We start from the raw sequence: 17366 nt of genomic DNA, 5'->3' as shown, positions 1-17366 counted from the left end.
TTATCCTGAAAACAATAGGATATACTTTTAAGTCACAAGACATACATACACCGCTAAGAATTATAAATTTTTTTCCTTCACTGAAATGTGAAAAATGTTACACGTTAGAAAAATCAAATTTTATTTCATAATATCAGAATTCTAAATATTCGAATCTTGTCAGTGTATAATGAAACATGTATTCGTGGATATACTAAGAAGGGAAAACGTTAGGCCTATCTGCAATTTTAAAACAAAATAAGTTCAAAAAATTATATGTACGAAGGATCTAAGTGAATCATCGTTTCATCGAATATCGATAGCAGTTGCTGCTTCAAGAAACACTCAAGATATGGACAGCAATTTTCTCAATATAAATTTGTTGGTGTGGGGCATTCCATCGCCCAGGCTGTCAAAGATGGAACTGTATCAGTAAGTTTAAAGAAAACATCTCTAAATAGTATATCTCATAACATTTACAAGTATAACGAGTATTTAAAGATCGCTAAAAATCAGATGGAATGCTTCGTTGTAAATAAAGTCTCATAACAAATCAGTAGGTGGTAATATATTACACTGTGGTGTCAATCAACCAAAAATAATGCACGAAAAGGATTAGCGTTGAACTTCATAATAATGACATCCAAGCGTTAATTTTTCATTATTCTGAAGAGGTTGATACACACAAAAAGAGTCAACCAGAAAATTTTTCATTCACAAAGCGGAAGATTAATGACGTATAAAGTATCTCCCTAATACAATAAAATAAAGACAAAGAGTATATGACTAAAAGCAAGAGTTTCAAGGACTTACAGTTCAGCCTTTGCCATTTTATTGTCCTTGCTAAAGACTCCTTTATCTGGTGGAGATCTCATCTGATTCTAGTGACTTGATAGTATGGTTGTTCTTCTCCTTGTCAAATGCAAACTCAAGTTGTTTTTCCACAGATCTTGAAATAGCTGTCCGCTTGGATGTTAACCGGTATGGAGGAGATGCATTGAAAGCCTTGCTGTTTGATCTGCTGGGGCTATGATCATTACTAGGACTAGGACTGTCACATAAGCTTCCATTTGGTGAACCCAATCTGCTGTCACTATTATTAAGTGTTTCATCGTGACCAGCTTCACGGGAGATGTCCTTGACTGTTGCTTCTGATTCCACGTCTTGCATCACCTTAGGAGGGAGACAAGCTTGAGTTTCAGTTTTTCTTTTGCGTAATATTGAGGGAGTGCTGGGGAAACTTCTAGCCGCAATTCTCAATATTGACTCTGGACTGTGTATACTCAAGTTTCTAGTCTTCACACAAGGGGGAGTGAAGATACCAATAGGCGAAGTGATTGAACTATTATTTGTCTCGAGCATGTACATGCTTAAAAGTTCTGAATCTACTGGAATACTACTTTCTAATTGGGGTGGCTCGTAGTACAAAGAACCATACTTTGGGGATTCAAATCTTGAAGGCGTTCGTAGAATTTTATCTTCATCAAATTTGCCAATTTCATTCTCTGCTTCACCGTGGGTTATAGTCCCATTCTTTCTTGATGTCCCAGATTTCCTGCATCTTGGATCCATGATATTTGAAGGTCCTGCCCAGCGTTTGACATGTCTAGAATCAGCGGACTCATTCAGAACCCCACTTGTTGAGGCAATCATATCTTCATCAGGAGGTGCTGACGACTCAATCTGGTCCTTACAGCTTTCGTCCAGTTTGTACAAGTCTGTGTTACCTGATGATGTTTGGGCAGTTGAATCCGATCCCTTACTTGAGTAAGGAGGAAACCTTTTGGTAGGTGGAGTCTTAGTAGTGTCTCTAGCACCATTCTGGGAACTATTTTTTGCAACTGGTGGAAGCTTACCAGTTGCCAAATAAAAATCTAGCTTTTTCTTCAAGGAACTATTCCAATGATTTTTTATCGCATTGTCGGTCCTGAATATAGAAGGAATATGCCATAGCATTTTAACCATGTCAAGCAGACAAAAATTCCAAAAGACATTTCTATCTCATATGCGTGATAAATAATATCCATGTTTGTGCTTGCTGCTATGTCATAACGTAAAACATATGTTTTCACATTGTTTACCATTCAGTCAGCTTAATAAAAATTCTCTAAATACGAGACAACATAACCATTATAGAGCTGCTTTATAAATGACTACTAAGAAGACCGAAGATCATGATGTTATAGCCTAAAGGATAAAAAGGGGAGAAAACTCCAAGAATAAAAACAAAGTCTTTATTATGAATAAAAAGATACCAATTCAACAAGACAAATTTTTATTTATAAAGAATTGGAAAACAAACTAATCCTAATCCTCGTTAACCAAGGATTTGATTCAAATACCTTCATTTACCCTAATCCTACTACATTATATCATATTAGTATACTTTATGAATTTAATTAGATGGGGCTGAACAGGCAGCTGAACACATGGTCTACGTGTGCTCGTATGTCTTGTTTCTCTAAATGCATTTCTATGTCTGTTCATCTCCTTTCCCCCTCTTCATTTTTGCATTGAGGTATTAAACTTCACAAAAACAAGAATGAGTACCTTCCAGGTAAAACCCTGGCTATTTCAGCCCATTTGTTCCCATGTAACCGATGTGCATCCATGAGAGCCAATTCCTCTTCTAATGTCCAAGCATCCTTCTTTATATCTGGATTCAAATGATTATGCCACCTAGAAATAATAGATCATTACTTTACAACAGATACATAAATCCACGTACCTTCAGTATTCAGAAAGAGCAAAACCGGAAAACAGTAATGTTAAAGAGCAATTTATCACGCATTAAGCAGAGGAGAAAAAAAGCATGGCAACTTTCCAGAAACTTGCAAATTGTATTTACTATTTAAAATCAAGACTTCGGCTAATAGTTAATCATAACAGATTCAAGGGAGATACCTTTCTCGGCATTGTTTCCCTATGCGACCAGGTAAAGACTTTGCTATCAAAGACCATTTGGTAGGGCCATACTTCGAAACCAGTTCAATAATTTTATCATCTTCCTATAAGAAAGAAAACAAAATGATAAATTTTCACTGTACATGCAAGAGCAGAAAGTATCCAAGGAAGAAGACACCAAGTAGAAACCTCCTGAGTCCATGGTCCCTTAACAAGATCTGGATTGAGAACCTTCTGCCATCTATGCAGACACTGAACTTCTGATCTATCATGGAAGTACTCAGCTGCACGCAAATTTTATTTTATGAGGTCAATCAACCTACCCAAGTTGTATAAAAACCACAACCATATTGATAATTGATATACTTAAGGTCATGGTCAAGCAACCAACTCATCATAGGTAAAATCGATAATGATACTAAAAAACATTCTGAAAGTTGAACGAGAAATATATCAGTTCAACTAAGACAAGTGACCATCTGAATATTTTGGCTTTCAAAAACTTTCAGCTGTAGCTTATAAAACTCGAACATGCAAAATGCATAGTACAGCTGGATAAAAGTAATGCCTTCTCTACAGTACGAAGCCACGAATTTAATAGAAGTGAAAATATTTAACATAATTTTTCTATTAGTTAAATGAACGTGTAAAATTCTTCAAGCCTACATTCACAGTAGAAAATATTTCAATTTGTCATATAAACAGAGAAATCAACTGAAGCCAAAGATTAGAATTCTATAATCATTTCTTCAAAAAAAAAAAAACTGAGTTCCTTAGTAACAAGAATAGATTGAAACCTATTTTCTTCCAATTCTTCCCTTTGAAGGCTGCAACGGCATTTCTCAATGTCTCATCCTGAAAAAGAAGTCACCATCACAAGTCAAGAAAGTGCTCCCTGTTCTATAAATGTTCTTATATGTTAAGATTCTGCAAATCAAATCTTCCTTATCTGACTCAAAATTGAGTTTTTTCCAAGCCTGATAGGTCTAGAAAACATGGTATATGCCAATGACAGCCATAACTAAGAACTATACAACACTAGAAACACGGTATATGCTTACCTCTTGAGGAGTCCAGCCACCCTTAGCTCGACGAATGGGGCCACTGGTCCTCCTGCCAAGTCAAATTACAGCATAAACGTCTAAGATCTTTGAACTGATCATAAGCAGTGTAGAATTCGAAGCATTTGCCAATTCCTTTAGCAGCTAATGCTTTAACTGCTTTGAAAATAGAATGTCCAGAAATCAACGAAGAAAGTTAATTGAAATTACCTATGAGAAGGAGATGTTGATGCTGGACTACACATCCAAGGAGACTTGGCAGTTGCGCTGCCACTACCTTCAGAAACAGAGGAACTCGTAGCAGCAGTAGATTGTTTATTTTCAAGACAACACTCTTCTTGTTTCGCCTCTTCCATCTACTCCTAGAACCATCTCCAAAATTCAATTCCTAATAACAGAATAAATTTCACCTCAAATTGTAACCGAAAAGCCAAACAGCAAAGCACTAAAGCAACCAATCCCAAAAAAAAACCCCAACTGCTATCAAGTTCTCGAAAACCCACTAAACCGAAAAACGAAAACCAACAAAAAGAACTCAGATCTTGAAACCCACAATCAGATCGAAAACACGGGAGGAGAATCAGAATTGTAGGGTTTTAGAAACGAAAGAAGGGGAAAACTGAAAACAATCTTAGCCCAATCAAAACAAGGTCGATACGAATACGAAAACAACAGATGATCAAACAGTCGACAAAATTGAAGGAAAATCAAGTAAATTAGAAAAGAAATTCGAAATATCTTAGAGCAAAGAATGATACCTATGCTGGGAAGGAAGTGGCGGGAATCGAAGTGGAGCTGAAGGAAGCGATGAAATTTAGTTCAACACCGAAGGAACCACCGTTCCTTCTTCAGAAACAAAAGAGTTCTCTTTTGGTTTCGAAAATCGTCGCCCGTTGAAACAAAAAAGTAAGACGCGAAACGAATAGAGAGTAAAAAATAATAAATAATAAATAAATACCAAAATTATAAATTTCCCAAATTTTGTAATATTTTTGTACATAACGAATATATATCGCCACGACCACCGACGTCTCCGTTAACTACCGTTATTGAAGGCTATTAGATTACAGATTTTTTTAAAATATATATAATTAATAAAATAATAAAAAGTGAAACCCTATAGCTAACGGTCAATTAACGATTATTATAAAGGCGTTAAGATAACGAGGTTTAAAATCTTAAACGGTACTTCAGATTTCGTGCGTTAAAGGTCGAAATATTTTTGGGGATCGGATTCGCGGGTAGCCGATTCGCGGGCAATTCTTGACCGTTCGATTGGAAATAAATGACCACGATTTGAACTGATTATTTGTAAAGAGATATTGTGCATCGATTAAATTACACATTTTGAAATTAATCTTATCGAGTTTGCAAAATTACTCTTATGGGAAAATAAGAGGAAATTTTCCATTTAACATTTGTAAATTTTGAAGTTATCAATTGAGTCTCTAGTTCGAAAAATAGTGTGAAATATATAGTTGTTTTAATTAACAATAAAGAAATTAATTTAGGTCCTTTTAATATATTGTAGATTATATTTGGTGTCTATGCATCAAAACAATTCAATAGTCCATTTTGAGAAAAAAAATCAATAGTTATTCGTTATTTAGTAAACTTTTTTAATCAATCTTTTTACAGAAGAAATGATTTTGTGGAAGGTCGGTTAAGATAAATTTTGTAACGCTTCCATAAATTCTTTTGATAGAATTGTAAATACAATGCATCTTACTAGTATTTTGTCTCTATTATCAACCTCTATAACTTACATAAAACCCATTACATAAAATGACAATTACATTAGAGAAAATAAAAAGAAATTATAAGCACTTAAAAAGTCATTAATCCTAAATAGACTCCCAGTACAAGTTTGATCATCTTTCACCTAAGTACTTGGCTCAATGAGCCAATCAGAAAATAATGAACCAAATGTGGGTATAGCATCTCTATCTCACTTTGTGGGATCGAAACTTTACTCCTTGTATGTTAAGGTGATGAAATAATCTAAAACATCCCAAAAACTTTAGTCCTTAAATGAATAATGGAAGTTCGTCCATCAGAAGCCTCTAACAAACAAACCCAACTAATTTCAGTTCATCTAACTGTTAATGAGTTGTCCTACAATCATTTCTAACAAATTGATTGAGGATAAAGAAATCGCATATTACCAACAAAAAGCAAAAAAAACTAACAGCTTCGATTGTTACAAGCTTGAGTAAATATATGTTATCATCCTGATGGATATGGAACCTCAAACATTTATTCGAAGTCTGCTACTAAAACTTTAATTCATAAGTCAAATGAAATTACAACTTAATCCCAGTTGTAACACATAATGTAGAAACATACTATAAATTCAGAGGTGAAGGTTTCAAGAATAAGAACACACATACTACAATTCCAGAGGTAAAAGAACTGAAGGTCTCGAGGATATGGAAGAAACATACTAAAATCCGAACTGAAGGTCTCAAGAATATGTCCAGAGTGTCCTCATGCAACGTTAATCTGAGGTAGCGGCTCCTTGGTTGAGCTCAGCAAATCTCATTCCAACGCGCATTGAGTGCTTCAAGAACTTCTCGGCACACCTACGTACACATGTTTCCTCTTGTTTGGTCAAGGATTTTCGCTGAAAGTTATCGATACAATCTGTGAAGCATCTCTCGACCAATGAGTTGTACATTCTCAGACTGCAAGTTATTAGAAGGCAAACAGTTATGACCATGAATGTGTTCTTATATTATTGTGGCGAAAACTTTATTCCGTCCTATGCAGTAATTTACAACATGGGACCAGATTAGAATAGAATCGTAGAAATAACAAAAATCACGCATTGGATACTAGCATAAATTAAGGAGAAGCAAAAGAGCTCCAAACTGCTGTATAATAAACTTCTGAAGACTTCTTTTCAATATAAATTATATATGGGCATCTTACTTCAACTTCGAAAAATACACTGTCATTCATCACACTGATTAAATCAAGATCACCCCTAGAACACCATTAGTTCTCTTATTTAGAGTATATTCACATTGAGGATCCCATATTGAAAAAATGGGAGACCTCAAAATAAAATAAAAAAACACACATGGGCTACTCTTCCACATTGAAAAAAAAATGGTTTCAGAATGAAACCTTGTGTTTATCGAATATGGTATCAAATCTTGAGAAGTCCAATTTGATATTTGAATTTTTTCAAAAATGAAAATCGACCCAAAAGTGGTGAACCCAAATAGACACCATCTTGAGTGGTATATTGGGGACCCACGTTGGAAAGATAGAAGAAAGAGACTTCATAGTCTTTTAAAGACACGATCTACTCCTTGTATTGCTAATTCATTTTGAGATTAACCACCATGTTTATCTAATAATTCAGGAGCAAATAATAGGTCCGATGAGATATTTCTATGATCAGCTCCGAACAACAAAACTTGTCCAGGCAAATCCTAAAGGAGCAGCTCTCTGTTGGTTAACTTGGGGTGCTGTGAGGTACGAACCCCCTGAGTTCCTATGGCCAGAGTGCATGGTCACTGAATAGACTATCGTCAGTAGAGAATACCACGATCATTCAGAAAAGAAAATCAATAAGCAATACTATCTGTGGCTTTTCTCAAAAATAAAAATATATATAGCCATGAGCATTTAAATCACCTAACTACATTTGGTTGCTAACGTAATTCATAGAATATTAAATACTTTATTAACCACTGTAATTTGAACCCATCCCCTTAAATAAGTCAAACCAGAATGGTTATCTATAAGGTGGTGGTGTAAAACATCAGCAGAATTATAATAAATTACACCCTAAAAGACTTATGCCCAAAAAAACAAAAACAGAAAAACAGAAGCAGAATACAGTAAATAAGCTCCCAAAAATCTGGTGGAGGAAATTTAAGTAGCTTGGTCTTTCTCAGAGCATGTCACGTAATGACGTTGAAGCTACGGTACCGCGGCCTAAGCTCTTATTCTGGTCGCACCATAATCACAAACCCCCAAAACCAAATTTCCAAATTGCTACCCCCAAATTGACCTGTATCTAGAAAATTTCCAATCCTTCCACTATTCATTTAAAGATACCCAAACGCATTCCAAATATCTCCAAAAAAATATTACAGAGAAATGTGCAAACCCAACAAATCGGCCAAGTGAATTAATCAGGTAGTAAATATCAATTTTCGCGCAATTCAAAGCGCTCCCAGCTAATAATATTGAAATCAAATGTAGGATAGAAATTCCAGAAACAACTTTCAACCACGCCACAACATGTACAGATAGAACTAACATACACACCAAAAGAACGATTCAACAAATTAGTTAATTTTCAAAACTCAAATATTTTAGATAAGTAAATAGAACCTGTCTCGGATCTGAAGCTGGTCGATCATGGTGGCCATTTTGATCTTATCTTCTTCAGGAAGCCCATCCAAATCAGCAAGCATGTTCTTGTCCATCTTCAAGTCCAATAAAAGCAAAGGGTTTAGGGTTTAACTTCTCTGGTTTCTTTTTTTGTATCGCCGCCTATAATAGCTAAAGAATTAGAACAGTAGGTTGAAGAAAGTAAAATAGTGGTTTTCTTGCTAAATGGTCCTTCAATGTTTCTATAATTCCGATCTTGTCTCCCACCTCTTCTTTTCTTTTTCTTTTTCTTTTTCTTTTTCTTTTTAACCTCATCATAATTTCTAAGTCTACACTTTGATCCGGTAGACTTAATCCTACATTTACAAATGGTTAAAATTATTTTTCTTTTATTTAAAATAGCTTTAAAATATACCTTTAATCACTTAAAATTAAATACACTTTACCTAAGGTTTTGAAAATTAAAAAAAAAAAAAAAATTGATCATTGCATACTTACTTCCGAATATACACTATTTAGGGTTGATGAAATGTTTTGTTTAAGAAAACATTAGGTTAATTTAAATATTTTATTTTATTTTAGTTGACTATGCATATGTATTATGTGTATCATCCATATCTCTCTGTATATGCATGCGTATATGTGTATATCAGTGAGGGAGTACGTTATTGTAGTCCTAGGTTACTATAGTTTGATTATAATAGTTTGTGTTTGAAGTATAGATTAAATTAATTTGGATTATAATAGTATATGTTTGGTGTGTGACTATTTTAGTTTGATAAAAAATAGTAAACGTCATACTAAATAATAAAAAAAATTGATGAATGTTAAATAGTAAACATCGTAACAAATTGAGAGTTTTGAAATAGTTTTTACCATAGCTAATTATTAATTAGTATAAGATGGTTATTATAGTCCTACATAATTTTCGTCCCAAACGACTCTTAAATGATAAAGTTTTTGGGATAGTTGAAAGTATAACAATTCGAATCAAAACAATTAAATATACAGCAAAATTTTTAAAAAATTGCAAAAATAAAAAAATCTGTCAAAATCTATTGATAATACGAGACTATAATTGATGGAGTATGCAGCAAATATTAGTTTATTCTTAATAAACTATAAGAATCTATCCGTCTCTACTAAGTTTGCAATTACTAATGCTTTTTTCTTGCGCGGCTTTATAGGCCATTGGGCTCAACAGGCCCAACTCACCAGGGCCATGAAGCCTGGCCCAGGACGATTCAAACGAAGGTTTCGATTCAGTTTCAAATGATGAAAAGTTTTAAAAAGAAAAAAAATGGGAAAATGAAAATAAAGTTCAAATTAAGAAGCGGAACTCTGCCACCAACGGTCTTGATTTTCAAAATTACATTTCTCGTCCCTCTCTTCCCTTCACTTGATCTCTCGCCACTGCTTACGCGAACAATCTTCCATTTCAATGGCTTCCGAAATTTTTGCACCTGCTGCATCAACAAACAACTCTGCAATCTCCAAGGTCAGAGTGGTCGCTAGGGTTCGTCCATTTCTCCCCTTAGAAGGTTCAGTAAAAAGTTCTAGAGTTCCAGTTTCATGCATTTCTGTCTTGGATCAAGCCCGAATCTCTCAAGAGGAGGTCACCGTTCATCTAAAAGATCCGGAAACCAGGTACTTATTTTTTGTGCCTGTTTTAACTGATGTGGAAGAACCTGCTGATTCGTTGGATTGACTGTTGTTGCTGAATTTTCCGAGTGTAGTCGAAACGAGTGCTATCAATTGGACTCATTTTATGGCCAAGAAGATCATACCGTGAGGCAGATATTCGATAAAGAAGTTAATCCTTTGATCCCTGGACTCTTTCATGGATGCAACGGAACTGTGTTTGCTTATGGGGCTACTGGCAGTGGAAAGACTTACACAATGCAGGTTAGGTTTAATTAGTGTGGGGATTTATTATATTCAGCTGAATTAACTTAAATTCGACAGAAGAATTTGGTTATTATTCACGAAAGCTTGATTTTCCTGAAATTGATATAAAACATGCAAGGAATTGGAATGATTAGCACTCTGAACTGTGTTGAATTTGGTTGAGAATGCAGGGTACTGAAGAGGAACCAGGTCTAATGCCGCTAGCCATGTCTAGAATTTTATCACTTTGTAAGGAAACTGGCTGTAGAGCAGAGATTTCATACTATGAAGTTTACTTGGAAAGGTGTCACGATCTTCTGGAACCCAAAGCTAAAGAAATTTTAATTCTGGATGATAAGGAAGGCCAAATTCATCTTAGGGGATTGTCTAAGGTTGCTATAAATTCCATGGCCGAATTCCGGGAGACATTGGCTATTGGAATTCAGAGGCGGAAAGTTGCTGATACTGATCTTAACGATGTCTCAAGTAGAAGTCATGGGGTTCTTGTAATTGCAGTTTCTTCGCCGGTTTGTGGTGATTCGGGGGCTTCGGTCACAGGGAAGCTCAATCTCATAGACTTGGCAGGTATTTTCCTTAAGTTTGATGGAAACCGAGCCCTAACCATCAAATAATTTTGGAAGTTATATGATAGAAAGGAGATTTATGTACCCCTCAAGAATTCATGTTATCTGGATAGTTGTTATTGTTACTACTTCGGTTAATATCTATATGTTCATGACCATCCATGGCAGGTAATGAAGATAACAGGAGGACTGGCAATGAAGGGATTCGCCTACAAGAGAGTGCGAAAATCAACCAGTCTTTATTTGCACTTTCAAATGTGATATATGCATTAAACAAAAACCTTGCCCGAATTCCTTACAGAGAAAGCAAATTGACCCGCATATTGCAGGATTCTCTTGGTGGAACAAGCCGTGCTTTGATGATAGCTTGCCTGGTAAATTGATTCTGGTTAAATATCTACTGTAATCTAAAACCACACTTGCTCAAATTTTCTTCTTTTTTTATAACAGAATCCAGGAGCATATCAGGAGTCTGTGCATACAGTCAGCTTGGCAGCTCGATCACGTCAAATTTCAAATTTTGTTTTGCCGGTCCATAAACACGGAACTCCACAGGCTAAAGTTGACATGGAATCGAAGCTGCAAACTTGGCTTGAGTCGAAAGGCAAGACCAAGAGTGCACAAAGAATTGGAGAGCTTGGTTCTCCATTTTCTAGTAAAACTCCTTGTTCTACTGCTTCAAAATTGAGAAAACCTCTCTTCAACAGTTCTACCAAAGTTAAGAAAACTGCCGACCAGAGTGCTTGGAAACAAGAAAAAGAAAGGTTTGGCAACAAAATATTGCCTGATTTATCAACTTTTAATACCCTCTGCTAACGTCTTTTGACTATAACGCATTGATGATGTTCAGGAGTGTAACGATGGCTTTCGGAAACTTGGTTGAAAAGGAAGATGTAGTTAATTCTATCGCTACCAAAGATCACGGTATTTTTCTATTGCAGCTCCCTTCTTTAGTTCCCTCAAAGCTTGTTCGTTTCTGCCATCTTGTGTTTTGGATATGATTGAATCTTCATCTTTGGATGCTGTAGTCAAGGTGAAATTTAATAGTCCAAGAAAGGCTCTATCACCACTCCACAATAATGGAATCCAAAAGCCTACGCTGGAATTTTCGTTTACTGACCAATTATTAACAGCAAGTACTCCAAAAACACCGCTCCCTGCAAATGGGGAATTCAGATCTTTTGGGACCCCATTAGATAAGTTTGGTGCCCAAGTATCAACTCTGAAGGTACTCACGAGGCCTATTTAAATTTTCGTTATCTTACTTCTTCATTCAGTTTGGATTCCAATAATTCTGGTTTTTCTTGTCATTTTAATCAATCAGAGTTGCGTTGCACAAGAATATGTGGATTTCTTGAATACAGCAAGCAGGTAGCTCTATAATCATTTACAATATTTAGCATTTCAGCACAAATTCACAAGAATATGTGGGTTTATCCTTCAGTCCCAAACTGTTCAGTTTGAAATAGTAAGAAGTTTAAGTACTTATTCATTGGCTTTCTTTGTTTTGCAGAGAGGAACTACTAGAATTGAAGGTAGTATTAGTTGGACTTTAGAGTCTAGACCACAAATGGGATTTTCTTCTAATGAAAAAAGTTAAACGTCTTCTGTTTTGTGTTCTGACTCTTTGTTTCCTTTGAATCTCCAGGGCATCGGAGTGAAAATGGCCGAGTACATTCTTGATCTCAGAGAAACTAGTCCATTGAAATCGGTAGGATAAAAGCTTGAATTGTTTTCAGAATTATGCATGATAGACATTCTTCCGCAGTTTTTAGCTCTTAAATTCCAGATAATTTTATTCCACAAATTTTCTTGGCTGAATTACTTTACTATGTCAAAGTCCATAGTCGAACAAGAGATTATTCAATAAGTTCACCGCAATATGGTCATTTCATAATAACCATGGGATGTTGATTCTCCCTGCATCTAAATACGAGATATTTCTCTCTTATACGTTAATCAGTGAAAATCTGTTAACCATGTTGTGGGAGTTTCGTCGAATAATTTTCCTTAGTGAACAACCATGGTCCCCAAAATCCATTAATTTGTATCATCCTCACTTGGGCCTAACTTTATGACTTTTCTCTCATAGTTCAATCCGTGCTCTAAAAGTCGTCACTTTAGTGTCTATGAATGTGCCAAGAGCTTTCATTTTCCTTTAACTTTGACAAATACAGTTCAATCCCACACACATGGTTTTGTTCGTTTCTGATAATCACTTAGCATCTATAAAACATCACAAGTAAAGTTAATGCAAAAATGAAACACAAGAAAACAACAGTACGCAACTTTTTTCCTGAATACTTTCTATTGGGTGTCAAAATGATGAGCTTTTCTTACCTTTTTCTTTGTTCTGTGTTTAGCTCACTGACTTGAAGAAACTAGGACTCTCATACAAGCAGGTAATGCTTCAGTAAAACATAACAACTACCATTTTATTTCCTTTTCACTTTAGAAAAACCAATCCCCTGAGTTTGTTTCTTTCTGTTCTTGCAGATTCACAACTTATTCAGCAAAGCTGCAAGAGGGATATTTGATAGAATAGAAGATTTACCAGAAAGTACATTATCCAACCAATAATGAAGAAAGAAGATGTAATAACGTGTTGGGAAGAGTGCCATAGCAACATCCTCCCAGTTGCCGTATGTTCGATATTTGTACTGAGTAGAGAAAATTGTCTTGGTGTGATTTAGGATTGCGTGATGGGCTTCCTTGATGTTCTAAGCCCCCCTGTCTGTCTGTATTGTTTTTCAAGGAAAAATATCCATTTGTAATTAATGAACTTATTGCTGATCAATTTAATCTAATATGATAATTAATTCATGCTGAAAGTTGTCGTTTCTATGGTTATTTGCGTTTAGAAATATTTGGATTTTTTCTATTATTCATCATTAGCAACAGAATTAGGTTTAGGGTTAGAAAGTAAATTTAATGTCTAAAAGAGTATCAAATTCAATTTTTTATCCGAAATACTCATCATTACATTATTACCCGTGCATTAATTTATGTTCGATTTCAGATTCATTCTAAATTTCATAATGAACAATCCCTCCCAAAAATTATTAGGTAAAAACTAAATTTAGTTTTTTTAATACAACTAAAAGTGAAATATTAGAATCACATATCTTCTAATTATCAATATAATCAGATGTCTTTTGTTGGCAAAACTTAATTTAATTAAAAACTATTTTAAAAAACTTCTAAAAGTGTTTACAAAATATATAAATGTTACTATTGTAATATTTTATAAATATTTTAATTTATTTTATTATATTTTAGAGCAATTCCATAAAAATTAATCAACATTTAGCGGAAAAATGTTAGTTCAAAATAAAAATATCGAAAATGATAGGACTTATTAATTATGAAGTTGAAAGTATATTGTAATAAAGTAGTGGATTTTCAAATCTTTTTCATTATCAAAGAATTTGACATTTTCCTCAACACACACAGCCAGAATCAGTGGTATGTTTTAAAGTCAAAAGTAGTTTTCTCATAGTTCTCTCCATTGTTTCGATCTCTCCGTTGTTTCGATCTTAATGGAGAAAAGAAACACTACACCGCTCACATGGCGAAACTTGATTGATTGAATAATTTAATGAAAACATTCTTATAGATTTGACACGTGTAGAGTAGCTTTTCAATTCATAATTATTGATCTCTTAAAAGAGCCATTACTTTTTTGAAACTAGATGGATGATATAAGGAAGTAGCAGCATAAGTAAAGTGAAAGGGTGATTATATTCATAAGTATAGAGTAGAAATTTCTAATTATTAATTATACAATTCATACAAAACTAATATTTCCAATTTAAATGAACAATTCAAAAAATAATATTTCAAACTTTTTCGTCTTAGCTTTTGAGTTTGTTGAATTTCAGTTCTAAGTTCGAAGATTTAGATTTCAAACTCTCAATAATTTTAGGGAAATTGCTTAAAAACTACTGTGGAGATGATTTTTTCCTACAATAATAAATATTTTGATAACGTTTACAAACGTCCATTTAAAGAAAAAAGAAAAGAAAAAATTGATCTCTAAAGACACCGACTCAATGTGTTGTAACGATAAGTTTTACGAAAACGAAGAAACGCTTCAATGTTCAATGAAGGAACAACGACGTGCTAACCAAATCCTTGAAAGCAAGAGGACAAAACTAGCCAGAAAAAATTGATCAATTTCCAAAACTATATACCATTAAAAAGTTTGGCCATCACAGGAAAGATTTCACAAGGACACGCAAATACGCATTTAATTTTGGATGGATATACATCGTTTTGGAACGAATGGTGCTTAACTATTCAATCGTCCCCACCACCGAAAATGTGAGAATTCTGTTCTTCATTTCCAAATATTAAAATTCAGGATAGTGATTGAGATCAAGATTTGGAGATATTTATCACGTCAAGATTTTTCGAGAAGATTCAAACTATTGTTCATCATTTTCAACCGTAGATTAGCTATTGATGATGAAAGAAACTCTGTAACTTCTCATAAATTAGCACATACTATTTCTTAAATTTCTTACAGAGAGCGAAGCAAATACTAAACAGACATGGATGAACACGGGATTAAAGAGCTAAAAACATCACCGACTGAACCTTATAACAGCATATAAAGTTTTTCCACAACTCCATGACTGCTATTATTCAACGGAACGCTACAATCGACACTTAAAAAGACGCAACACAACAGAGAACGAAAACGCTTGGAGGTTTTATAATTGTTATTAAGAAGGATGCATACTATTAGTACTCGAACACAATCTCCACTTAAGAAGATTCGAGCTGTTTTTGCTGCTGCTGCTGCTCATTTACAGGTGCATGGATCGCAGGTGCAGTTGTCACCGCACTTGCAGCCGTTCTCGGCTCCCATCTCTGCTACCTCGTAGGACCTGATATCGAAAAGGCCGAAACCGTTAAATAAAATCATCACTAAATACCTAAACTTGTTTAAAAATTAGGCGTAATTGTGGATACTTACATCTTCTGAGGTGCGAAACCGACTACGAAAGTCTCGATCGTAGCAGTGGTCTCTGAGAAGCTCAAGTCAGGGAAACTCTTGCATCTGCATAAAAAAATATCAAAAAGTCAGAATCATCGCGATTATCCTCAGGTGAAATGAACACCGTAGTCATTTTCAGAAATTTCACAAGAAAATCCGCCTTGATCGTCGTACGAATGAAGAGAATCGGCAAATGATCTGATCGCCATCGAACGAGGAACAAAGATACGCAGAAGATAAAGAAATCGAAAGCGATATAAAAGAAAACGGACGATCAGATTCTCGAGATATCATGCTCTCCACAGAATCATACGAACTAAAAGCAATTTCACTCGATCAAATTCAAAAGAGTTAATTGGTGAGAGATTACTCACCCTCCACAGCCATTTCCGCACTTGCAGGCAGAGCCGCATCCACAGTTTCCACCACAGCAAGACATTTTCGACAATGAATAACGAAGAACGAAAAGAATTGAAAGTTTGTTTGGTAATCAGAGTATAACTTATAGCGATTGAACGAGTTTGCAAGAAGAAACGAAGAGTCCAATATATAGAGACGGGAGTGGAGAGAAGGAATCTATCCACCGTCCACGTGTCGAAATCGTAGCGGAAGGAAAATTTTCGTGTATAGTCCCGAAGCTGCGGGTTTTCTCTTCCACGTATCTCTCATGTTAATCACTCGTATGGTTTTCAGTTCGTATGGGGCTTCTGGGGGGTCCGCAATAGACGGTCAAACGACGTTCATACGTCCATCGATCAATTAAAGATAAATCAACGGTTTTCATTAAACTGAAAGATTCTTCCTTTTTAAAAAATTTTATTTCAATATTGTAAAATCTCTAAATTTAATATTTCAAAAAGAAAAAGGTTTCGTAAATTAAGAAAATTCACATTTTAAAATTTGCAAAATATTAAAATTATTTATATATAGCAAAATCCATCCAACTAAGTCAATTTTTGTTCTATCCATAACCATTCTCTTTTAAAAAATATATTTATTAACATCTTATTATTGTATAAAAGTTATTAGTAAATATTATTGAGAGTATTTTTAAAATATATATATATATTTATATTGAAAGCACATATAAACTCTTATGATTTGTTAAGTGTGTAATTAATATTAGAAATAAGTTATTGTAAATGGTAAAAATGATTAAAATATTTACAAAATTTTAGATCATTATACGTTATGTAAATAATTTGTTTCATTTTTTTATATTAAAAAATGTCCTCGTGAATAATTTTGTCCTTACATGTTAAATTTAACACGAATAGTTAAAACTATTTAAACCATTTTTTAAAAGGATAACAATATCGTTATTGGAGCTGCATTATCAAATAAAAATTTAACTAAACGCATTGACTAATTCTTTTCTATGTTTTTTTTACTGATCTATGTTCATTATGTTAATGGTTTGGTTATATCTATATATATATATAATAAACTTCTAAGTTATTGGACTTTACAAATAATAATAAATAAGTCAAACAAAGTTTTTTTTTTTTTTTTTATCAAAACAAAAAATGTTGTTTTCAAAACATTGAAGGAGAATGTTGTATTTATAAGTACATGTTTGAGATTTTAGCCTCATTGTGT

General features: G+C 34.2%; 4 protein-coding genes across 5 annotated transcripts; 1 reads left to right on the top strand and 3 right to left on the bottom strand.

Moving 5' to 3' along the window:
- Positions 1 to 104: 104 nt before the first annotated feature.
- On the bottom strand, positions 105 to 4870 carry LOC103486386 (transcription factor MYB3R-3-like). 2 transcript variants are annotated; one of them, XM_008444326.3, is made up of 9 exons: positions 4703 to 4870; positions 4155 to 4332; positions 3945 to 3996; positions 3681 to 3738; positions 3073 to 3167; positions 2884 to 2987; positions 2530 to 2658; positions 793 to 1906; positions 105 to 388 (listed from the first exon to the last, which is right to left on the bottom strand). In XM_008444326.3, exons 2-8 carry the CDS (start codon positions 4298 to 4300, stop codon positions 835 to 837), a joined length of 1656 nt encoding a protein of 551 aa, XP_008442548.1. In that variant the 5' UTR covers positions 4301 to 4332; positions 4703 to 4870; the 3' UTR covers positions 105 to 388; positions 793 to 834. The 2 variants fall into 2 exon arrangements, with proteins under 2 accessions (XP_008442548.1, XP_008442549.1); XM_008444327.3 differs by having other exon boundaries at positions 4155 to 4306.
- A 1329-nt stretch (positions 4871 to 6199) lies between these two features.
- On the bottom strand, positions 6200 to 8607 carry LOC103486387 (mitochondrial import inner membrane translocase subunit Tim9). Its single transcript, XM_008444328.3, has 2 exons — positions 8295 to 8607; positions 6200 to 6628 (listed from the first exon to the last, which is right to left on the bottom strand). The coding sequence occupies exons 1-2, from the start codon at positions 8387 to 8389 to the stop codon at positions 6442 to 6444; spliced, it is 282 nt and encodes a 93-aa protein (XP_008442550.1). The 5' UTR covers positions 8390 to 8607; the 3' UTR covers positions 6200 to 6441.
- Positions 8608 to 9538: 931 nt separating this feature from the next.
- Positions 9539 to 13596, top strand: LOC103486388 (kinesin-like protein KIN-10B). Its single transcript, XM_008444330.3, has 12 exons — positions 9539 to 9941; positions 10031 to 10199; positions 10373 to 10766; positions 10934 to 11139; positions 11216 to 11529; positions 11616 to 11689; positions 11794 to 11993; positions 12090 to 12136; positions 12279 to 12300; positions 12414 to 12476; positions 13129 to 13167; positions 13262 to 13596. Exons 1-12 carry the CDS (start codon positions 9736 to 9738, stop codon positions 13343 to 13345), a joined length of 1818 nt encoding a protein of 605 aa, XP_008442552.2. The 5' UTR covers positions 9539 to 9735; the 3' UTR covers positions 13346 to 13596.
- Positions 13597 to 15251: 1655 nt separating this feature from the next.
- Positions 15252 to 16420, bottom strand: LOC103486389 (metallothionein-like protein type 2). The gene is made up of 3 exons (XM_008444332.3): positions 16142 to 16420; positions 15747 to 15830; positions 15252 to 15657 (listed from the first exon to the last, which is right to left on the bottom strand). The coding sequence occupies exons 1-3, from the start codon at positions 16204 to 16206 to the stop codon at positions 15573 to 15575; spliced, it is 234 nt and encodes a 77-aa protein (XP_008442554.1). The 5' UTR covers positions 16207 to 16420; the 3' UTR covers positions 15252 to 15572.
- Positions 16421 to 17366: the final 946 nt, after the last annotated feature.

This window comes from Cucumis melo, chromosome 4 (genome assembly GCF_025177605.1).
Source record: "Cucumis melo cultivar AY chromosome 4, USDA_Cmelo_AY_1.0, whole genome shotgun sequence".
In the NCBI taxonomy this organism is placed as follows: domain Eukaryota; kingdom Viridiplantae; phylum Streptophyta; class Magnoliopsida; order Cucurbitales; family Cucurbitaceae; genus Cucumis; species Cucumis melo.
This window is presented reverse-complemented; position numbering and strand designations above follow the sequence as displayed.